The sequence below is a fragment of the Ranitomeya imitator genome, chromosome 5 (assembly GCF_032444005.1).
Source record: "Ranitomeya imitator isolate aRanImi1 chromosome 5, aRanImi1.pri, whole genome shotgun sequence".
Taxonomy (NCBI): domain Eukaryota; kingdom Metazoa; phylum Chordata; class Amphibia; order Anura; family Dendrobatidae; genus Ranitomeya; species Ranitomeya imitator.
In genome coordinates, this window is record NC_091286.1 from 687,322,091 (window position 1) to 687,347,132 (window position 25,042).

At 45.3% G+C, this 25,042-nt stretch overlaps 1 protein-coding gene across 7 annotated transcripts in view; it reads left to right on the forward strand.

The window, feature by feature from the left end:
* The window catches only part of NCOA1 (nuclear receptor coactivator 1), a 391,964-nt gene that overhangs the window by 249,179 nt on the left and 117,743 nt on the right, over nt 1-25,042 (forward strand). For all 7 annotated transcript variants that reach the window (XM_069728421.1, XM_069728418.1, XM_069728417.1 and 4 more), the window contains exon 4: nt 17,447-17,547. In XM_069728421.1, the coding sequence (XP_069584522.1) occupies nt 17,447-17,547 (101 nt within the window). The remainder of the gene's footprint in view (nt 1-17,446; nt 17,548-25,042) is intronic.

Sequence of the window (25,042 nt, forward strand, 5' to 3'; positions counted from 1 at the left end):
CTGCTAGGAAACCACTGCTAAGGACAGGCAACAAGCAGAAGAGACTTGTTTGGGCTAAAGAACACAAGGAATGGACATTAGACCAGTGGAAATCTGTGCTTTGGTCTGATGAGCCCAAATTTGAGATCTTTGGTTCCAACCACCGTGTCTTTGTGCGATGCAGAAAAGGTGAACGGATGGACTCTACATGCCTGGTTCCCACCGTGAAGCATGGAGGAGGAGGTGTGATGGTGTGGGGGGGCTTTGCTGGTGACACTGTTGGGGATTTATTCAAAATTGAAGGCATACTGAACCAGCATGGCTACCACAGCATCTTGCAGCGGCATGCTATTCCATCCGGTTTGCATTTAGTTGGACCATCATTTATTTTTCAACAGGACAATGACCCCAAACACCTCCAGGCTGTGTAAGGGCTATCTGACCAAGAAGGAGAGTGATGGGGTGCTACACCAGATGACCTGGCCTCCACAGTCACCAGACCTGAACCCAATCGAGATGGTTTGGGGTGAGCTGGACCTCAGAGTGAAGGCAAAAGGGCCAACAAGTGCTAAGCATCTCTGGGAACTCCTTCAGGATTGTTGGGAGACCATTCCCGGTGACTACCTCTTGAAGCTCATCAAGAGAATGCCAAGAGTGTGCAAAGCAGCCATCAAAGCAAAAGGTGGCTACTTTGAAGAACCTAGAATATAAGACATAATTTTGTGAATGCTCCTCTCTCTCTCTCTCTCTCTCTCTCTTTCTCTTTACTGAAGGGGAAATAACTTCCCAAGGTAAAAACTTTCATCTGATAAGATTTTCTTATTCCTCATTAGTCAGCGGTTACACTGTAACATTATCCGCAGACCTCACACAGATGGACGTTTCCCCCTCGCTCCCTGCACTCATATTTTTGCAGGGAATTTATCATAGATCCTAATAAAGTCGCCTGGTACCCGCACAGCTGAGGGTTTGTTACAATTGCATCCAACCTAGAGACGTCCCCGGTGACTCCAGACAGCGGAAGAAACTTATCAGGGACAGAATGAAGATCTGTGATACTTTATAGAGGATTGTTCACACAAGATGCAATTGTAGCAAACCCCCAGAAGTAATGGGGCTTGTTCACACGTCACGTGTTTGATATCTTATTTTTTTTTATTTATTACCTTGAACTGATCAACAGCCTTAAAGGGATTTTCCTGATTTATTAACAAAAAAAAATAAGGCTTAAAGGGTTTTCCATAATTAGAATGAATAGAAGAAGGCAGCTCTGTGAGTCTGGAGCCCGGACTGATACATTGTTGCAAACTAGCAGAATCCGTCAGCACTGATACAATTGTATCCACTTCAGAATGATTCGTTTGCATTCAGTGGCCTAGATTGAAGCCCGTGGGCCCCAATGCAAAATCTCCATCCGGGCCCCCAACTATCACAAGCCTTTAATAATATATTTGCTCCCTCCCCCAACTTGACCTTCTCCCTGGGATGTCAAATGTCCTGAAATGAGAGCCAGTGAGTGGAAACCATAGAGGATAGATCTGGGCGAGCTCCGCACGGTGCGCTCGCGAAATATGCCGATACAATGGCCATAAAGCAACTGACGCGTCCGATCCATGTGTCAGTGTAATTATAGCACAAGGGCAATTAGAGCGCCCCCGGGAGGACGGTGACGTTTATCATCATCACACGGTTTGTGTTTCCCTTAAAGTTCTACAACATGCATGTGTATTCAGTTCCCTTTAATTTTTAAGATCTCTGATTGTTGTCAGTAAATGGAAAGATGTCACCTGGACAGACCTATTATGTCCCCCAGCCGAGGGCTTCTTACTATTGTATCCGATCTAGGTGGTCCTCTGCCAGCTAGAACATCACCCACACAAATGTGGTGGTGCTGATGGTTTGCTACAGAGTTTCAGTAAGGTAAAATGTCTATGACCAGAGTCTATACTACTTCAGCTTGAAGACGATGAACTAGACTAGATGTGGGCAGAGTGTGGCAGCACCACGCGGCCGTCCCCCACGCCCGTCCTCTCTATTTCATCAGTTTCTTTTAAGCTCGCTCTTATATACTGTGGGGAGTTCTGGGGTCCATCATACTGTGTGGAGGGCTTTGTGGGGGCATCATACTGTAAGGAGTTCTGGGGTCCATCATACTGTGTGGATGACTTTGTGGGGGATCATACTGTGGGGAGTTCTGGGGCCCATCATACTGTACGGAGGGCTTTTTGTGGGGGATCATACTGTGGGGAGTTCTGGGGTCCATCATACTGTATGGAGGACTTTGTGGGGGCATCATACTGTAAGGAGTTCTGGGGTCCATCATACTGTGTGGATGACTTTGTGGGGGATCATACTGTGGGAAGTTCTGGGGTCCATCATACTGTACGGAGGGCTTTGTGGGGGATCATACTGTGGGGAGTTCTGGGGTCCATCATACTGTATGGAGGACTTTGTGGGGGATCATACTGTGAGGAGTTCTGGGGTCCATCATACTGTACGGAGGACTTTGTGGGGGCATCATACTGTGAGGAGTTCTGGGGTCCATCATACTGTACGGAGGACTTTGTGGGGGCATCATACTGTGAGGAGTTCTGGGGTCCATCATACTGTACGGAGGGCTTTGTGGGGGCATCATACTGTGAGGAGTTCTGGGGTCCATCATACTGTGTGGAGGACATTGTGGGGGCATCATACTGTGGGGAGTTCTGGAGTCCATCATACTGTGTGGAGGACATTGTGGGGGCATCATACTGTGAGGAGTTCTGGGGTCCATCATACTGTACGGAGGACTTTGTGGGGGCATCATACTGTGAGGAGTTCTGGGGTCCATAATACTGTACGGAGGGCTTTGTGGGGGCATCATACTGTGAGGAGTTCTGGGGTCCATCATACTGTACGGAGGGCTTTGTGGGGGCATCATACTGTGAGGAGTTCTGGGGTCCATCATACTGTACGGAGGGCTTTGTGGGGGCATCATACTGTGAGGAGTTCTGGGGTCCATCATACTGTGTGGAGGACATTGTGGGGGCATCATACTGTGGGGAGTTCTGGAGTCCATCATACTGTGTGGAGGACATTGTGGGGGCATCATACTGTGAGGAGTTCTGGGGTCCATCATACTGTACGGAGGACTTTGTGGGGGCATCATACTGTGAGGAGTTCTGGGGTCCATCATACTGTACGGAGGGCTTTGTGGGGGCATCATACTGTGAGGAGTTCTGGGGTCCATCATACTGTGTGGAGGACATTGTGGGGGCATCATACTGTGAGGAGTTCTGGGGTCCATTGTACTGTGTGGAGGGCTTTTTGGGGGCATTAAACTATGTGGGGAGTTCTGGGGTCCATCATACTGTGCAGAGGACTTTGTGGGCCATCATTCTGTGTGGGGTGCTGTTTATCAAGGCATAAGGGCTGAATAACAGGAGCAGGATGATTCATAAACTTTACAAACAGCAGTAAATTCTACGGTCAAGAAATTGCATTAAACTAATTCTACAATGCTTATAGTCTTATATCAGAACTGAAAATATTGATTATTTTTTTTAGCAGAGATCCGGCTACATGGAGGTAAAGGGGATGTTGGCTTTTCTGGATACCTGTGGGGCCACTTATCTCTCAATGTACCCTATGAGGAACATCTGACCTATCTAAACTGTTTTCCTGATGGTGAGGATGGCAGTGAATATTAGTGGGCAGTGCCAATATACACTGAGCTGTAAACATTAGCGAACAGTATCAGCATCCCCTATTGTCCCTCGCATTAGCATGCAATGTTAGTTGGGAGTGCTGTCATTCCCTATAGTTTGTCCCCTAAACAGAAAATATTAATGGTCGGACCTGTTAGTGGATGGTGCCAGAATTCCTTATAGTTCCTCCCCTGAGCAGCAAATATTAGTGGGTGGTGCCAGCATCCTTCTATAGTTCCTCCCCTGAGCAGCAAATATTAGTGGGTGGTGCCAGCATCCTTCTATACTTACTCCCCTTTAATCAGCAAATATTAGTGGGTGGTGCCAGCATCCTTCTATACTTACTCCCCCTTAATCAGCAAATATTAGTGGGTGGTGCCAGCATCCTTCTATACTTACTCCCCTGAGCAGCACATATTAGTGGATGGTGCCAGCATCCTTCTATACTTACTCCCCTGAGCAGCAAATATTAGTGGATGGTGCCAGCATCCTTCTATACTTACTCCCGCTTAATCAGCAAATATTAGTGGATGGTGCCAGCATCCTTCTATACTTACTCCCCCTTAATCAGCAAATATTAGTGGATGGTGCCAGCATCCTTCTATACTTACTCCCCTTTAATCAGCAAATATTAGTGGGTGGTGCCAGCATCCTTCTATACTTACTCCCCCTTAATCAGCAAATATTAGTGGGTGGTGCCAGCATCCTTCTATACTTACTCCCCTGAGCAGCACATATTAGTGGATGGTGCCAGCATCCTTCTATACTTACTCCCCTGAGCAGCAAATATTAGTGGATGGTGCCAGCATCCTTCTATACTTACTCCCGCTTAATCAGCAAATATTAGTGGATGGTGCCAGCATCCTTCTATACTTACTCCCGCTTAATCAGCAAATATTAGTGGATGGTGCCAGCATCCTTCTATACTTACTCCCCCTTAATCAGCAAATATTAGTGGGTGGTGCCAGCATCCTTCTATACTTACTCCCCCTTAATCAGCAAATATTAGTGGGTGGTGCCAGCATCCTTCTATACTTACTCCCCCTTAATCAGCAAATATTAGTGGGTGGTGCCAGCATCCTTCTATACTTACTCCCCTGAGCAGCAAATATTAGTGGATGGTGCCAGCATCCTTCTATACTTACTCCCCTGAGCAGCAAATATTAGTGGATGGTGCCAGCATCCTTCTATACTTACTCCCGCTTAATCAGCAAATATTAGTGGGTGGTGCCAGCATCCTTCTATAGTTCCTCCCATGAGCAGCAAATATTAGTGGGTGGTGCCAGCATCCTTCTATAGTTCCTCCCCTGAGCAGCAAATATTAGTGGGTGGTGCCAGCATCCTTCTATACTTACTCTCCCTTAACCAGCAAATATTAGTGGGTGGTGCCAGCATCCTTCTATAGTTCCTCCCCTGAGCAGCACATATTAGTGGATGGTGCCAGCATCCTTCTATACTTACTCCCCTGAGCAGCAAATATTAGTGGATGGTGCCAGCATCCTTCTATACTTACTCCCGCTTAATCAGCAAATATTAGTGGATGGTGCCAGCATCCTTCTATACTTACTCCCCCTTAATCAGCAAATATTAGTGGGTGGTGCCAGCATCCTTCTATACTTACTCCCCTGAGCAGCAAATATTAGTGGATGGTGCCAGCATCCTTCTATACTTACTCCCGCTTAATCAGCAAATATTAGTGGGTGGTGCCAGCATCCTTCTATAGTTCCTCCCATGAGCAGCAAATATTAGTGGGTGGTGCCAGCATCCTTCTATAGTTCCTCCCCTGAGCAGCAAATATTAGTGGGTGGTGCCAGCATCCTTCTATACTTACTCTCCCTTAACCAGCAAATATTAGTGGGTGGTGCCAGCATCCTTCTACAGTTCCTCCCCTGAGCAGCAAATATTAGTGGGTGGTGCCAGCATCCTTCTATAGTTCCTCCCCTGAGCAGTAAATATTAGTGGGTGGTGCCAGCATCCTTCTATAGTTACTCCCCTGAGCAGCAAATATTAGTGCTCCAGTCTATGAGTATCTTTAGGTCACCTCACCAATAAATATCAGAGAATCATCTTTCAATCCATCTGAAAATCTTAGGATCTGGAGATGTTTGGTGTCTGAGAACCATTAGAGACTCTTGGCTACCAAATCTTGGTGTATAGCTATCACCGGCATTACTTGGTAAGGTCCAGGGGCAGGCACACAGGGGCCCCAGGTGGGGTTCAATTCTACTTTCAATGCAGCATGCTGCTCTTGTTGCAGACATATTATTACATTCTGTCTGGTGAGCTCTGATATTCGAGACCATAAACTTCTAGTCTTGGTGGATCCAAAATCTCAGTAGGGGAAGGGCAGTGACAACTCCTGAGCACTTTCTTTGTGGTTCCTGACACTATTCATCAGTAGAGCGCCATCTCTCACATTTCCAGCCACCATTGTCATCCAGTTAATAATCTGGTACGGTGTCAGGACCACGGGTGGGGCAGTGATGGGAGGGTCCTCTGGAATATCAGTCTTGTGGAGTCTTTAGCGGCAGGACTATAAGGGACGCGGGGTGGACAGGAATTTGGGATGGTGGCTCGCTGCTTCCCGTGTTACAGGATCCTGGGCAGGCCGCCAGCTCAGAGCCGTAAATTATACCGTATATCTGCTCTAAAAACGCAATGTGATTTTCCACGCTGTCTATTGGGTTACATAGGTGACACCTGCGCTCCTATGTATTCTTATTCTGGGAGCAGATGACAGGAGCTTGGATATAGCAAGCACCCATCAGAGTCCTAACACGTAGCCCCTGGGTCGCAGTATTAACTGTAACGTGCCCCCCACATATTATTTTTTTCTGTACATAGAAATGTTTTTTGTGCGGAGTCTGAATGTTACCCCTATAGTTCCTCCCCTGTGCAGCAAATATTACCGGGTGGTGTAAGCACCCACTATGGTACCACCCCTGAGCATAAGATATTAGAGGGCATGTTGGCATCCTGTATAGTATTGCTTCCATATGCAGCAAATATTAGTGGTCCGGACCCTATAGTTCCCCCCCGACCAAATATAATTGGCTTTGGCTGGCATCCCTTATAGCTCCTCCCCTGAGCAGCAAATTTTTAGTGCTCATTGCCAGCATCCCTCATAGTTACACCCCCGAGCAGCAAGTACTATTGGTCATTGCCAGCATCCCTCATAGTTACACCCCCGAGCAGCAAGTACTATTGGTCATTGCCAGCATCACTCATAGTTCCACCCCTGAGCAGCAAATATTATTGGTCACTGCCAGCATCCCTCATAGTTCCACCCCTGAGCAGCAAATATTATTGGTCACTGCCAGCATCCCTCATAGTTCCACCCCGAGCAGAAAGTATTATTGGTCATTGCCAGCATTCCTCATAGTTCCACCCCCGAGCAGCAAATATTATTGGTCACTGCCAGCATCCCTCATAGTTCCACCCCTGAGCAGCAAATATTATTGGTCATTGCCATTATCCCTCATAGTTCCTCCTCCGAGCAGCAAATATTATTGGTCACTGCCAGCATCCCTCATAGTTCCACCCCCGAGCAGCAAATATTATTGGTCATTGCCAGCATCCCTCATAGTTCCACCCCCGAGCAGCAAATATTATTGTTCATTGCCAGCATCTCTCATAGTTCCACCCCCGAGCAGCAAATATTATTGGTCACTGCCAGCATCTCTCATAGTTCCACCCCCGAGCAGCAAATATTATTGGTCATTGCCAGCATCTCTCATAGTTCCACCCCGAGCAGCAAATATTATTGGTAATTGCCAGCATCCCTCATAGTTCCTCGGCAGCACTGTGAATATTAGTAAGCGGGGCTAAATTGACAGGTAGATTCTGGAATTTTCCCTACAAGAAAATTGAAGGTCAAGTGCTTCCAATGTATCCCACGTTGCTTTCCGCCATTTAGTCGCTGACTTGCCCTTTTTGGATCTAAGTGCTCTGTGGACCCTCGGAAGGTACTGGTTCTTTTTACAGACCGTGTACATAGACATCCATTTTACATTGTCTCTGTCTATAAGAACCTGTGACCACCAGAAGGCTTTTGCAATGATGGTGGAGTGCCCCTTTAAGTGGCCCGAGGATGCATAGTATAAATTAGGTCATGTGATTATCAGGTGTTGTATCGTGGGGCGCAGGACTGACCTTTCAGTATTAATCTCCCCCTGATGGTTTAGAAATCCTGCTAATCTGCTATAAACTGACCTTTAGAAGATAAGCTGGAAGTTTCCATATAAGTCTGGTCCCGTAATTCGGAACTCCTGATAAACCAGCATCCTGGTCTTCTGAAGCGTGAAGAATAATCAGAATTGTCTTTAAAGCGGTTAGAAACATATTGGTCACGAAAACAGCGCCACCCCTTCCCACTGGTGGTATGCGGCATTGCAGCTTTGCGCACTTTTATGAACAGAGGTGGCGCTGCGTCTGGAAGAAAAGAGCCAAGGTTTTCTAATAGTGGGCAACCCCTAGTATGTGAACATGGAGAGACATAGGTTTGCATGGGAGCTGTATACACAAAACGGTAGAAGCAATAAAAAGAGTTGTAAAAGTTTTCACCCTATTGCAAAACTGATATGGAGGCAGGTAGGTGGTCCTTTTATTGCTTTCACCACCAAATTCACTGGTGGCCAATATTTATGTCCAGGCATTGAGTGTCCCCTCGACTGGACCAAATGCCAAAAACACCTGCCTGCAAATCTGGAACTCTAGACTGAAAGCGGAGAACCGGGTAACATCGGCGAGAAAGCTGAACCGACGGCAGCCGGCCGCCCCACAGACCTGCGCTAATGATCCAGAGCAGCCTTCTCTGCAGCTTCAGAGCTGAAATCTGTCAGCAACCCCTGCTGCTTCAGTGTCTGCACAGACAGCTGCATTCTGGAAAGTGCAGAGGAGCTGTCTGGTGGTGGCATGCATGCTGACTGTTTCCAGGCTGCAGGATTGTGGCTGCAGTGTCAGAAGTAATGTGCATGAACTCATCCCTAGCTGCTTTACACCCACAACATGCCACTGGGGCTCTGTTATACAACTGGGCAGCGACTGATGTTTACTCTTCCAAATAAGTCTTAAAAAAAATATAAAAAAGGACAAACAGCGCCACACCTGTCCCTGGCCATATCTGGTATTGCAGCTATGCTCCAATTAAGTAAATGCAGCTGACCAGCAGTACCATATACGTCCTGCAGGCAGGGGTGGCGCTGTTCTTGCAAAAGAAAAAAAAGCTCCTATTTTGCAAACCAATTAAGACCAATTCTGACACGACTTGCCTCCTATCCGTCAAGCAGCGAAGGAGCGCTCGTGCGGAAGGAAAAGAAAAGTCTGCAGGTGGCACTGCAGAGACCATTTTGCTCCCTTTTCGGGGAGCTCATTTGCATATTTTCCCATGAAGCATTGCCTGCAAGACTGAGTCTCCTCAATGAAAGCAGGTTGCGCCCCATAGCTCCCCCCATAGGCAAACTGCAAGACTGCACAATGGCTGCGGTGTCCCATTTACGGCATAATACTTTTATACAATAGGCTGGTATTGATGCCATTGTGTGCCCCCCCCCCAGGTTGGCGCGGTGCCAGGTTAACATTTGCTTTTTGGACTGTTTAATTAATGCTGCACGAAAGGCGAGTCGTCCACGCGGCTCAGAATGAAGAGAATCAGTGATTTATTTAGCTCAAGATCCAGCATCTGTGCCCTACTTTGTACCACCCCCTTTAATTAGCCTCCCCGATCGCTCGGCATGATGTAACCCAACCTGGGCTATTGCATTACCAGCCTCCTCTGGCGCGGGGCTCCCTAGGTGCGCTAATTGCTAATTGCTGCGCGTTTGCTCTCTGCGGGGCCGCGCTCCCTCCGCTCCGTGTTTTCTTTTCTGGAAGTGGAAAAGCTCATTAAGGTTAAACAGTCGTTTCACGCCAGCGGCCGCTATCGATGGTGATTAGCCCATCTGCACACGGGGGACAGCGCCTCTAAACCGGTCAGAGACGGACGAGCGGCGCAGAATGGACAAGCGGCAAAGGATAGAAGAGCGGCGCAGAATGGACAAGCGGCAAAGGATAGAAGAGCGGCGCAGAATGGACAAGCGGCAAAGGATAGAAGAGCGGCGCAGAATGGACAAGCAGCAAAGGATGGATGAGCGGCTCAGGATAAACGAGCGCTGCAGAATGGGCCAGCGGTGCAGGATGGACGAGCGGCGCAGGATGGACAAGCGGCAAAGGATAGAAGAGCGGTGCAGGATGGACGAGCGGCAAAGGATGGATGAGCGGCTCCGGATAAACGAGCGCTGCAGAATGGGCCAGCGGTGCAGGATGGACGAGCTGCGCAGGATGGACAAGCGGCAAAGGATAGAAGAGCGGTGCAGGATGGACGAGCGGTACAGGATAAACAAGCGGCGCAGAATGGGCCAGCGGCGCAGGATGGACGAGCGGCGCAGGATGCACAAGCAGCAAAGGATAGAAGAGCGGTGCCGGATGGACGAGCGGTACAGGATAAACGAACGGCGCAGAATGGGCCAGCGGCGCAGGATGGACAAGCGGCAAAGGATAGAAGAGTGGTACAGGATAAACGAGCGGCGCAGAGTGAACAACCGGCAAAGGATGGAAGAGCGACCCAGGATGGGCGAGCGGCGCAAGATGGAGGAGCGGCAAAGGATGGACGAGGAGCGCAGGATGGACGAGCGGCCGAGAATGGACGAGTGACCGATGATGGATGAGCGACCGATGATGGATGAGCGGCGAAGGATGGATGAGCGGCGCAGGGAGTACAGGATGGCACCTACTGGCAGATCTTGCTACATTGTCTCTAAAGGGAAGTTTCAAAAGTTTTGGGAAAACTTGTGTCATTCAAAATCCGCCAGATTATTCCAGATTATTGGATGGACGAGAAGGGGCTCAACTGTATGGAAGCCACACAGAATGGAAAATTCTGTATCTAATGGTCTTTTCGTCAGTGAAAATGGGAAAATGACAGATCTTCATGGAGGTCTGAGGATGTACTATTAATAATTCTATTAGCTATATATCTGTCATGGGTTTACCACGACACAGAGGAGCTGGAAGACCACAGCGTCTGATTTCTCCTACTTCTACACTAATTAGAAGCACTTCACCTTTATATTAAACTGTGTACATTTCTTTTAGCAGTGCAGGGGTTAATCTGCTAAATTGAGAGCTCCTTGAATCTTTCCAGCATTAAGGCTCTCACGTGTTCACTGTTAGCTACACCCATCTGAAAATCTGGGCCCTGGCTAGCACTCATTGTCAGAGATAGCTTATGATTCATGGCTGGAGGTTGTTGTTGGTTGGTATTGGAGAAGGCGTTTGGTGGACTTATCTGTGATTGTTGCTTGGTTTAGAGTTTGTGATAATTCCCTTTCGTCTCCTACTTTGGTTTTTCCCCATCCTCCACTCCCTGGTGCATTCCTCTGTTGTTATGTGCGAGTATATTTGTACGATTGGTATTTTTCGTTATCCCTGTTCCTATTAACTTGTTAGTCTGGTTGGTGTATTATAGTACACTACTACTCCCCTCTTTCCTGGGTGGGGGAAGGGTACAATCTGAGGGCTTCTTCACTATCAGAAGTAATCCAGGGAACAGGGCGAGCTAGGGTACCCAGGGAAGGAGTCTATTATCTGCAGTTGTGCTCAAAAGTTCTCATACCCCAGCAGAATTTTTGCTTTCTTGACCTTTTTTCAGAGAATATGAATGATAGCACCAAAACTTTTTCTCCACTCACGGTTAGTGGTTGGGTGCAGCCATTTATTGTCAAACTACTGTGTTTTCTCTTTTTAAATCATAATCACAACCCAAAACATCCAAATGACCCTGATCAAAAGTTCACAAACCCCATTTCTTAATACCGTGTGTTGCCCCCTCTAACATCAATGACAGCTTGAAGTCGTTTGTGGTAGTTGAGGATGAGGTTCTTTATTTTCTGGTAAAGCTGCCCACTCTTCTTGGCATAAATCCTCCAGTTCCTGTAAATTCCTGGGCTGTCTAGCATGAACTGGGTGCTTGAGATCTCCCCAGAGTGGCTCAATGATATTGAGGTCAGGAGACTGAGATGTCCACTCCAGAACCTTCACTTTGTTCTGCTGCAGCTAATGACAGGTCTATCACTCTCTGTCTATTCTCTATTTATCTATTATCGATCTATCTATGATCTTCCTATGCTGCGCTCAGTGACATCCATTATACTAGAATGATGCCTGATTATTAGAATTGCACACAAGAAAATTCTAATAGAACAAATCCTAAATAAACATCAGGATCCCATCCTCAACTGCCTCGGATGTAGTATAATTAATTTGTCACTTTTACTAGAATAAAAGTAGTATTTTCACACAAATGGAAGTTAACCCTTCACACTAAACTTCTTTAATCCCCGTCATCCAATAATTTATATATTTCATTATTCCGGACACTGATCCATTTATCTGATAATCTAGGATCGTCCATGCTGGAATATGGGAATATCTATAGAGCCCATCTGCGGAATCAGACGCCAGATGTTTGTAAATGATGCAAATAGGGTGAGAAAGGCGGCCGGGTGCTGAGGTACCGCCGATCCTGCCTGGACCCCATCCCCCCACCGGTGACACCGCATTGTCCTCAGATGAACCGTCCCTTCTCTGTATCCCCTCCGGCTGCTGCTCATACTGTATCTATACAGCATGTGAGCGAGAGCTGTGATTGGCTGCGGAGAACGGGGAGCGACCAATGGGTCTGCTCCTATCTATTATATATCTAATATCAATCTATCATCTATCTATTATCTATCTATTATCTATCCATTTATTATCTATCTATTATCTATCATCTATCCATTATCTATCTATCTATTATCTATCATCTATCCATTATCTATCTATCTATTATCTATCTATCATCTATTTATTATCTATCTATCATCTATTTATTATCTATCTATTAGCTATCATTTATCTATCATCAATCTATTATTTATCTATCTATCTATTATCTATCTATCTATTATCTATCTATCTATCATCTATCTATTATCTATCCATTTATTATCTATCTATTATCTATCATCTCTCTATTATCTATCTATCTATTATCTATCTATCTATCATCTATCTATTATCTATCTATCATCTATTTATTATCTATCTATTAGCTATCATTTATCTATCATCAATCTATTATTTATCTATCTATCATCTATCTAGAATCTATCTATTATCTATTATCTATCTAGAATCTATCCATTATCTATCTATTATCTATCATCTATCTAGAATCTATCTATTATCTATCTATCTATCTATCAAATCTATCTATCTATTATCTATCTATCTATCTATCTATCTATCTATCCATTATCTATCATCTATTATCTATCTATCCATTATCTATCTATCATTTATTATCTATCTATCAGTTATCTATTATCTATTATCTATCTATCTATCTATCTATCTATTATGTATCATCTATCTATTATCTATCTATCTATTATCTATCTATCTATTATCTAGTATCTATCTATCATCTAGTATCTATCTATTATCATCTATCTATCTATCTATCTATCTATCTATCTATCTATCTATCTATCTATCTATCTATATCTATCTATCTGTCACCTCTGTATACCATTCATTCTTCTGTCCATTATAACCTTATTACGAGTAACAGGTGACTTGTGAATCCCTTATTTGATGAGTAATAAGCTCCCTGGCTGCTGCAGAACCTCTTTATGAAGCTTATGTTTCCCATGACCCAATATTGGCAGGATTCCCACTCTCTGCTTTCATCATGGGGCACCTCAGCCTCTGGGTCCATAGAGCAGATGGGCACTCGGCTCATTCCGGGGGGCGTAGAACTCGGGCACAGCATAGTGGGGCGAGCGGACCACTACTGCGCCCTCCTCACCCATAATGATTATGGTGGTGACCTGAGAATGGTGGAGGCCAAATGTGCACTACGTCCACAGAGCGGGCACAGGATAGTGAACGGAGGGACCTCAGGGGTACAGTGTGTTTGGGGGGCGCTGGGTGTATGATCAGTCTTGTGACATACTTTCGGTTGAATGTTGGCACTTGCCTCCAGTAGTGTTTGCTGTGGAGCCCCCTCTCCTTTAGCCTGGCATGGTGCCCGCTGTATGTGTTGTCTATGAGCCTCTTGGCGCTGCCCGTCTCCCTCAACACTGAAATAAACCGTCGGCCTGTCCCAAAATAGCCGGCCGCAGCAGGATTTCCTGAGCTTCCGCCATTCCTTCCTCTTCCCTACAATCACGGCTCGTCTTCCTCCAGACCACCCTGATGTGTCACAACACTCCCGCCCTCCGCAGGGTCTTGGCACCCAGCTCGCCGCACGCTGCCGGGTTATGTAATGTTCTGGCACGTCCCAGGCCTCAGCCGACGGCGGCATTCTCACCAGCTGCTTCACATGGCGGCACAATCCACGAGGTATGCACGGATCGGGATGGCTACCCTCATCATCGCCCGCGACAGAACGCGGCACCCCGCTCCCGCCTGTGCGGTCACTTACCGGAGACTTACCGGAGACGGCAGCCTCGGTGCACCGATCATTACCGGGATGTAGCAGAGCTGACATTGCGCTTCTGATTCTGTTATCAAAACGTTGGTGCGACTGTGGGTGATTTCACACCGATCTCGCCCCATAAGTGGATGAAGGGAGCGGTGTGATCGAGCCTGCGACTTATCATTGTAAACGTGCGGAGAAAAAGCGGAATAAAGCGGAATATCCCAGTATCAAGTGTCCAGACACAGAAAAGTGGCCGGAGAAAAGCCCCCGATAACACGAGACCCCCAACGGCACAAAGACAACTCAGCTCTGCTATATCGAAGACTCCGCCGTATAATATAGAATATCTGTACCCCACCCTGGGTGCCCCCCGCCCCTCATCCCCACAGACCCTGCATCATTATCTACAGTGGGGAGAATACGTATTTGATATTCTGCCCATTCTGCGAGTTCTCCCACCTACAAAGAATGGAGAGAGCTGTAATTATTATCGTAAGAGAGAATGTAAAAATAAAAGCCAGAACATCACATTGTAGGATTTTTACATAATTAATTTGCATTTTATTTGCATTAAATAAGTATTTGATCACCGACCAACCACCAAGAATTCTGCCTCTCACAGACCTGTTAGTTTTTCCTGTAAGAAGCCTCCTACTCTGCGCTCATTACCTGGATTAATTGCACCTGTCTGATCTCGTTACCGGTATAAAAGACACTTGTCCACACACTCAATCACACTCCAACCTCTCCACCATGGCCAAGACCAAAGAGCTGTCTAAGGACACCAGGGACAAAATCATAGACCTGCACAAGACAGGGATGGGCTACGGGACATTAGGCAGCAGCTTGGTGAGAAGGCAAGAAATGTTGGCGCAATTATTAGAAAATGGAAGAAACACAAGAAGAATGACAATCTTCCTCGGTCTGGGGCTCCATGCAGGATCTCGACTCGTGGGGTAAGGAGGATTCTGAGAAATGTCAGGAATCAGTCCAGAACTACACAGGAGGACCTGATCTATGACCTGAAGAGAGCTGAGACCACAGTCTCCAACATTACCGTTAGTAACACACTACGCCGTCATAGATAAAAGTCCTGCAAGGCACGCGAGGTTCCCCGATCACACCAGCACATGTCCAGGCCTGTATGAAGTTCACCAATGACCATCTGGATGATCCAGAGGAGGCATGGGAGAAGCTCATGGGGTCAGATGAGACCAAAATAGAACTTTTTAGTATCAACTCCAATCGCTGTGTTTTGGGGAAAGAAGATGGATGAGTACAACCCCACGAACACCATCCAAACCGTGAAGCATGGTGGGGGAAGCATCTGTAAAGGGGACAGGATGAGTGCACCGTATTGAAGGGAGGATGGATGGGGTCATGTAGCGCCGGATTTTGGCCAAAGACCTCCTTTCCTCAGGAAGAGCATTGAAGATGGATCGTGGCTTCCAGCATGGCAATGACGCAAAACTCAGGGAAATTAAGGAGCGGCTCTCTAAGAAGCCTTTCAAGGTCCTGGAGTGGCCTAGCCGGTCTCCAGATCTGAACCCAATAGTAAACCTCTGGAGGGAGCTGAAACTCAATGTTACACAGCGACAGCCCCGAAACCTGAAAGATCTGGGGAAGATCTGTATAGAGGAGGGGGCCAATATCCCTGCTGCAGTGTGTGCAAACCTGGTCAAGCCCTGAAACCTGAAAGATCTGGAGAAGATCTGTATGGAGGAGGGGGCCAATATCCCTGCTGAAGTGTGCAAACCTGGTCAAGCCCCGAAACCTGAAAGATCTGGAGAAGATCTGTATGGAGGAGGGGGCCAATATCCCTGCTGCAGTGTGTGCAAACCTGGTCAAGAACCACAGGAAACGTCTGGCCTCTGTAACTGCAAACAAAGGTTTCTGTAAAAATATTAAGTTCTGTTGTATCTATTGTATCAAATACTTTTCATGTAATAAAATGCAAATTAGTTAAGTAAAAATCCTACAATGTGATTTTTCTGGCTTTTATTATTAGATTCTGTCTCTCACAGGTGAAGTGTATCTACCATAAAAATTAACGACCTCTCCATTCTGTGTAGGTGGGAAAACTTGTAAAATGTCCCAAGTGTGTCTATCTATTATCTATCAATTTATCTATCTATAATTTATTATCTATCTGTATCTGTCTATTATCTACGGTATATATTATCTATCAATTTATCCATCATCTATCTATTATCTATCTATATCTATTATCTATCTATTATCTATCATCTATGTATTATCTATTATGTATTATCTATTATCTATCATCTATCTATCTATATATTATCTATTATCGATCATCTATCTATTATCTATCTATATCTATATATTATCTATTATCTATCATCTATGTATTATCTATTATGTATTATCTATCATCTATCTATCTATATATTATCTATTATCGATCATCTATGTATTATCTATTATGTACTATCTATTATCTATCTATTATCTCTCTGTCACTCATGGATATTTGGGTGCGTTCTCCTTTAATTCCTGATTGCGGAGTTCCCGTTGCTAACCTTGAGGCGGTGGATCTCTGCGCTCCCCCGGTCCCGCTCAGTAATGTATTCCGCGGGGGTCTCCCGGGTATTGCAGCGAGAGCTTTTAAAAGGTAGAAACTTCCAGATTGGCATCTAATGAAATTTAGTATTTAAGTCCATTACTGTAAGTGGCGCTGTCTGTGGGCGCCGCCGACACTTCTGCCTCATCCGAGAGGAGGGATGTTTTACCGACTGTCTAATCTGCAGCGCCTGAAACGGGAAAATGAATTCCCATCTATGCCGAGCTCATAGACGAGCAGTCACCCAGCTTTCCCACAGCCCTGATGTGTAGCCCTGCAGAACTGGACAGATTACTGTGTATTTCGATCATTTAAAAGTTTTATAAAAATCGAATAAACCATTTAAGATCTCTGCTTACTGTCAGTGAATGGGAGCATTCGGCACAGATACATTGTAACAAACTATTAGGCAAAAAAAAAAAAAACACTTTTTTTAATTTGCACTGGATACAATTGTAGCAAACCCTCAGCTGAAGGATGTAATTAGTCATTTTTAGATTACTGGTACTTGTTGTCTGGTCACCTGCAACCCCCAAACTTCTGATTACAGCATAGAAAGTTTCAGCATTGGAAGAATATATATATACAGTATATTCACAGGTATATACTGTATGTGACCACAGCCGTGGATTGGGCTGTACCGACACTGAGCCGCATGTCCTGATCTGATGCCGATTTACTCTTTTCCTACAGAGAAAGCGCCGGGTGCCGATGACGATGTCCAGAAGTCCGATATCTCGTCCAGCAGCGGAGGAGTCATAGAGAAGGAGTCTCTGGGCCCTCTCCTCCTAGAGGTAAGAACCTCTGCTACCAGCACTGCGGGCTCTGTGTGTCTCATAGGACTGTGGACCACCTGAGGAGGTGGTGATGGCGAACTCAGTCGAGGGGTTCAAGAGAGGCCTGGATGTCTTCCTGGAGCAGAACAATATTGTATCATACAATTATTAGGTTCTGTAGAAGGACGTAGATCTGGGTATTTATTATGATGGAATATAGGCTGAACTGGATGGACAAATGGCTTTTTTCGGCCTTACTAACTATGTTACTATGTTACTATGTTATATGTGTAATGTTAAAGGATACGTCCATCACTGATCCCATCCTGTATTATACTCCAGAGCTGCGCTCACTATTCTGCTGGTGCAGTCACTGTGTACATACATTACATTACTGATCCTGAGTTACATCCTGTATTATACCCCAGAGCTGCGCTCACTATTCTGCTGGTGCAGTCACTGTGTACATACATTACATTACTGATCCTGAGTTACCTCCTGTATTATACTCCAGAGCTGCACTCACTAATCTGCTGCTGCAGTCACTGTGTACATACATTACATTACTGATCCTGAGTTACCTCCTGTATTATACCCCAGAGCTGCACTCACTATTCTGCTGGTGCAGTCACTGTGTACATACATTACATTACTGATCCTGAGTTACCTCCTGTATTATACTCCAGAGCTGCACTCACTATTCTGCTGCTGCAGTCACTGTGTACATACATTACTGATCCTGAGTTACCTCCTGTATTATACCCCAGAGCTGCACTCACTATTCTGCTGGTGCAGTCACTGTGTACATACATTACTGATCATGAGTTACATCCTGTATTATACCCCAGAGCTGCACTCACTATTCTGCTGGTGCAGTCACTGTGTACATACATTAAATTACTGATCCTGAGCTACATCCTGTATTATACTCCAGAGCTGCACTCACTATTCTGCTGGTGCAGTCACTGTGTACATACATTACATTAATGATCCTGAGTTACCTCCTGTATTATACCCCAGAGCTGCACTCACTATTCTGCTGGTGCAGTCACTGTGTACATATATTACATTAATGATCCTGAGTTACCTCCTGTATTATACTCCAGAGCTGCACTCACTATTCTGCTGGTGCAGTCACTGTGCACATACATTACATTACTGATCCTGAGTTACCTCCTGTATTATACTCCAGAGCTGCACTCACTATTCTACTGGTGCAGTCACTGTGTACATACATTACATTACTGATCCTGAGTTACATCCTGTATTATACTCCAGAGCTGCACTCACTATTCTACTGGGGCAGTCACTGTGTACATACATTACATTACTGATCCTGAGTTACATCCTGTATTATACCCCAGAGCTGCACTCATTATTCTGCTGGTGCAGTCACTGTGTACATATATTACATTACTGATCCTGAGTTACATCCTATATTATACCCCAGAGCTGTACTCACTATTCTGCTGGTGCAGTCACTGTGTACATACATTACATTACTGATCCTGAGTTATTATTATTATTATTATTATTATTTATTATAGCGCCATTTATTCCATGGCCTTTACATGTGAGGAGGGGTATACATAATAAACAAGTACAATAATCTTGAACAATACAAGTCACAACTGGTACAGGAGGAGAGAGGACCCTGCCCGCAAGGGCTCACAATCTACAAGTTACACTCTGTATTATACCCCAGAGCTGCACTCACTATTCTGCTGGTGCAGTCACTGTGTACATACATTACATTACTGATCCTGAGTTACATCCTGTATTATATCCCAGAGCTGCACTCACTATTCTGCTGGTGCAGTCACTGTGTACATACATTACATTACTGATCCTGAGTTACATCCTGTATTATACCCCAGAGCTGCAGTCACTATTCTGCTGGTGCAGTCACTGTGTACATACATTACATTACTGATCCTGAGTTACCTCCTGTATTATACTCCAGAGCTGCACTCACTATTCTGCTGGTGCAGCCACTGTGTACATACATTACATTACTGATCCTGAGTTACCTCCTGTATTATACTCCAGAGCTGCACTCACTATTCTGCTGGTGCAGTCACTGAGTACATACATTACATTACTGATCCTGAGTTACATCCTGTATTATACCCCAGAGCTGCACTCACTATTCTGCTGGTGCAGTCACTGTGTACATACATTACATTACTGATCCTGAGTTACATCCTGTATTATACTCCAGAGCTGCACTCACTATTCTGCTGGTGCAGTCACTGTGTACATACATTACATTACTGATCCTGAGTTATATCCTGTATTATACTCCAGAGCTGCACTCACTATTCTGCTGGTGCAGTCACTGTGTACATACATTACATTACTAATCCTGAGTTACATCCTGTATTATACTCCAGAGCTGCACTCACTATTCTGCTGGTGCAGTCACTGTGTACATACATTACATTACTGATCCTGAGTTACATCCTGTATTATACTCCAGAGCTGCACTCACTATTCTGCTGGTGCAGTCACTGTGTACATACATTACATGACTGATCCTGAGTTACATCCTGTATTATACTGCAGAGCTGCACTCACTATTCTGCTGGTGCAGTCACTGTGTACATACATTACATGACTGATCCTGAGTTACATCCTGTATTATACCCCAGAGCTGCACTCACTATTCTGCTGGTGCAGTCACTGTGTACATACATTACATTACTGATCCTGAGTTACATCCTGTATTATACCCCAGAGCTGCACTCACTATTCTGCTGGTGCAGTCACTGTGTACATACATTACATTACTGATCCTGAGTTACATCCTGTATTATACCCCAGAGCTGCACTCACTATTCTGCTGGTGCAGCCACTGTGTACATACATTACATTACTGATCCTGTAGTATATATATATACTTGTGTCTGCAGCTGACGGTCCTCCGTTGCTATTGGTCAGATTTGTCTTGTTACTTTGTATCACGTCTCCGTCTGGATCTTGTGCCGGAATAATTGTTGCTTAGCAACCAGCATCGTCAGCGAGTCACTAAGGCCACGTTCACGGTGACTGGCACGTCGCTTCCTGTCTGTGTCTTCTGTCGCTCTCAGTACTTTATAGACTTACACCATCTCTCAGGTATTGATTGCCAGTCTGGAGGGAGAGGGGGTCTTTTGGCTTTCGGGACCCTCGATCAGCGGATTGCAGCTCATCTCGGAGCCCCCTGGGGTTTTTCTCGTTGTCACTTCTTACTTTATACATGAGATTATATGGAAAATGTGCAGACACTGAACCAGCAGGGGGCGGCGCTGAGAAGCAAGGTTTTGCTGCAGCTTTGGCTGTGAGTGGAGTATAGCGCAGATTCCGTGTGTTCTTTGTGATAGTGACCCGGGAAGGGTTAATCAGGCGTGTGGCAGGCAGGAGAAGGACGTCTGTGGATAACGGAGGACGTGGGCAGGTGACAGATCAGTCCTTGACTCGTGAGCACACAAGCTGCGGTGTCATCACAGTGTAGCACGTGCTGGCGGAGACCTTGTCGCGCTCTCATGGCAGCGATATGGTCAGCTCGGCAGGAGCACAGGTGTAGACCGCCATGGCGGGGGATGACACGGGGGCAGATTTTAGGCCACGTTCCCATGTCTCTTCCCTGTTACAATGTAACAGAAAAACTATTCTCTTGTGTTTTCAGCTTCTGGATAGAATTTTACTACATTTCTATTCTCCGACAGCAAGCAGAGGTTGTGACAAGTGAGAAGAGTTTACCAATTATATTGGAAAGTTCAAAAAATATCATTATACAATGATTAAAAGGTTATTCCGAGAAAAAAAATGTAATTTTTTATCCAATACTCACAGCAGCAAGGTTGACATTTTACTGGGGGGCTGACTGCTCGGACCCTCCGCAATCCCGAGAACAGGGGTCTGGGAATTGGGCTTGAATGGAGCAGAGGGGAACGTGATCGACCTCCATTCATTCCCCATGAGACTGCCGGTGGTAGAAGAGCACAGAACTCCAGCGGCCCCAAAGAGAATCAATGGTGCGGGGTGTGCCTGCTCCGAGGTTTTTCCTAATATCTGACATGAAATCAGAATAAACCTTTCCCTTTTTAGGTCAATTAGGATTACCATAATTATTAGACCATGTTCACACAGTGCGTTTTTTACTGCGGAACCGCCGCAATTTTCCCGCTGCGGCTCCGCAGCTGTTTTCCATGCAGGGTACAGTACACTGTACCCTATGGAAAACAGGAACCACTGTGCACATGATGCGGGAATCGGGGAAAAAAAGCTGCGCTGAATAGCCGCGGTAAAAAAGAAGTACCATGTCACTTCTTTTTGCGGAACTGCAGCGGTTCTGCACCCATTGACCTCCATTGTGAGGTCAAACCCGCAGTAAAACCCGCAGATGAAAAATATATCTGCGGGTTTTACTGCGGTTTGTGGTGCAGAACCGCTGCAGTGTGGCTGCCCCCCGTGCTCCGACGCCCCCTTCCCCGTGCCCTCATCTCCCCCCCTTATACTTACCCGGCCTCCCGGTGTCCGTCCGGCCGTCTTCTCCCTGGGCGCCGCCATCTTTTTTTCCACTAAGGTTAGAATAGGGTTAGGGGTAGGGTTAGGGGTAGGGTTAGGGTATTTTCAGCCATTTTAACCCTAAAAAACTTCCTAGAAAACACACAGACTCTGCATAGAAAACTGCATAAAAAAACGCATCAAAAAACGCACCAAAAAACGCACCAAAAAGGCACCCAAAAAAAGGACCTGCGTTTTCTGCAAAGAGCTGCGGTTTCAGTCCTGAAAAAAAAAGGAGGGAAATCAGGAACGTGTGAACATACCCTTATTATTTGCCAAATACCGGAATAATGAGATAGAGAGAGGATGTTTTAAGGCATTTTTATTACTTACTGCAAACTCAAAAGTTTCCATCCATTTCATTAGTATTTGGTACTATTACCCTTAGCCTGAATGACTTGGGTTAGACGTTTGGGATTTCCTTCCACAAGCTTCTCACAATAGTTGGTCGGAATTTGGGCCCATTCCTCCTGACAAAACTGGTGTAACTGATCCAGGTCTGTAGGTCGCCTTGCTCACACCTGTCTTTGCCCATATATTTTCAATAGGATTGAGATCAGGGCTTTGTGATGGCCGCTCCAAAACATTGACTTTGTTATCCTGAGGCCACTTTGTCACCATTTTGGCAGTTTGCTTCAGGTCATTGTCCATTTGGAAGACCCATTTCTGCCTGAGCTTTATCTTCCTGACTGATGTGTTGAGATGTTGCTTCAGTATTGACACATATTTTTCTCTTCTCATGATGCCATCTATTTTGTGAAGGGCACCAGTCCCTCCTGCAGCAAAAGAACCTCACAACATGATGCTGCCACCACCGTGTTTCACTGTGGGGATGGTGTTCTTAGGCTTCCAAGTTTCTCCTTTTTTTCCTCCAAACGTAACGATGGTCATTATGCCCAAAAAGTTCAATTTTAGATTCATCGGACCACAGGACATGTCTCCAAAGATTAAAGTCTTTTGTTCCTGCGTGTATTTGCAAACATTAATCTGGCTTTTTTATGTTTCTTTTGGAGTAATGGCTTCTTCCTGGCAGAGTGGCTTTTCAGCCCATGTTGATACAGTTCTTGTATCACTGTGGATATTGACACAATCTTACCAGCTTCCGCCATCATCTTCATCGTATTTTGCTTTTGTCCTTGGGTTGATATGCACATCAGACCAAAGCACGTTCATCTCTGGGACACAGAACCCATCTCCTTCCTGAGCGGTGTGATGACTGGACATTCCCATCTTGTTTGTACTTGCGTGTAATTGTTTGTACAGATGAACGAGGCACCTTCAGGTATCTTGACATTGTACCCAATGATGAGCCAGACTTGTGCAAGTCCACAATTCTCTTCCTGATATCTTGGCTGATTTCTTGAGACTTTCCCATGATGCTACACAAAGAAGCGGTGTGTTTCAGGTGTGCATTAAAATACATCCACAGGTGTGTCTCTAATTAACTCAGATGTTGCCAAAAAATCTATCAGAAGCTTCCAAACACATGACATCATCACATGGGCAGTCCAGAATTGTTTAAAGGCATAGTAACTTTTGTCTTTGCAGTAAGTAATAAAAATGCCTTAGACATTCTCTCTCTCATTATTCTGGCATTTGGCAAATATTAATAATTATGGTAATTCTAATTGTCCTCAAACGGGAAAGGTTTATTCTGATTTCATGTCATGATTATCTATCTATCATCTATCCATAGTATCTATTGTCTATCTGTTGTCTGTCTATTATCTATCTATTATCTATCATTTATCTATTATCTATAGTATCTATTTATTGTCTATTATCTATTGTCTATCTATTATCTATTATCTATTTAATCTACCGTATCTATTGTCTATCTACTATCATCTATCTATTATCTCTCTTGTCTATTATCTATTGTCTGTCTACTATCTATTATCTATCTATTGTCTATCAGTTATCTATCTATCTATTATCTATCTATCTATCTGTATTATATCTATTATCTATCTGTATTCTATCATAGATATAGAGATAGATATGTTCTTTCCTATCTTGGTGTATATTCTTTGTATCTGTAGAATATATAGAAATATCTATGATATGCACACGCTCTCCAGCTCTCTGGATACAGATATATTTGGCGTTCTTCTCTATAGACAACCTGTGAATATCCTTATATCTGTGTATCACCGCTATGATCTCTGGATGCGGCGCTGTATACGGGGGGATGTCTCCCACCAGCACATTATTACACATGTAAATCTTCGCCGCGCTCTTAAAAGCAGGATAATTGAAGCGGATGAAATAATGGAGTCGGTGGAGCAGCTCTTCACCTCTCTAATTGCCAGCAGTCAGGTGTGTGATCGGGGGCTGCCAGCAGGGCCGCCCCTCAGGGATGGCACAGGAGACAGCGGCTTAAAGGGGAAGTCACACCACAACTTGGATAAAGTTCTAGTCTTAAAGGAGCACATGAGATGACAGCGGTGCCCTGTGAAATGCATGGTGTGAGGCCGAACGGGCGCAGCGCAGCTTTTAGGTGTTTTTTTAAATACCTGTGTCACACCCCACCCTCTGGGCATGCTGCACAGCATTAGTTTTGTAGGGGAGGGGTTTTAAATATAAAATATATTTACATTTTTGTTGATCACATGATCAACTACAGGTCAATGATTATACAAAAAAAAGTCACCGGATAGCACCCCCTAGTGGTCAGGGATTATGAGCCGGGATGCTGGTGTACTTAGTACACTGGGGATACGAGATGCTGGGGTGCAGGGTACACTGGGGAGGTATGGGGTACAAGATGCTGGGATACAGGGTACACAAGATGTTGGGTGTACGTGGTACACTGGGGGTAGGAGATGTTGGGTGTACGGGATACACTGGGGGTAGGAGATGTTGGGTGTACGGGATACACTGGGGGTAGGAGATGTTGGGTGTACGGGATACACTGGGGGTAGGAGATGTTGGGTGTACGGGATACACTGGGGGTAGGCGATGT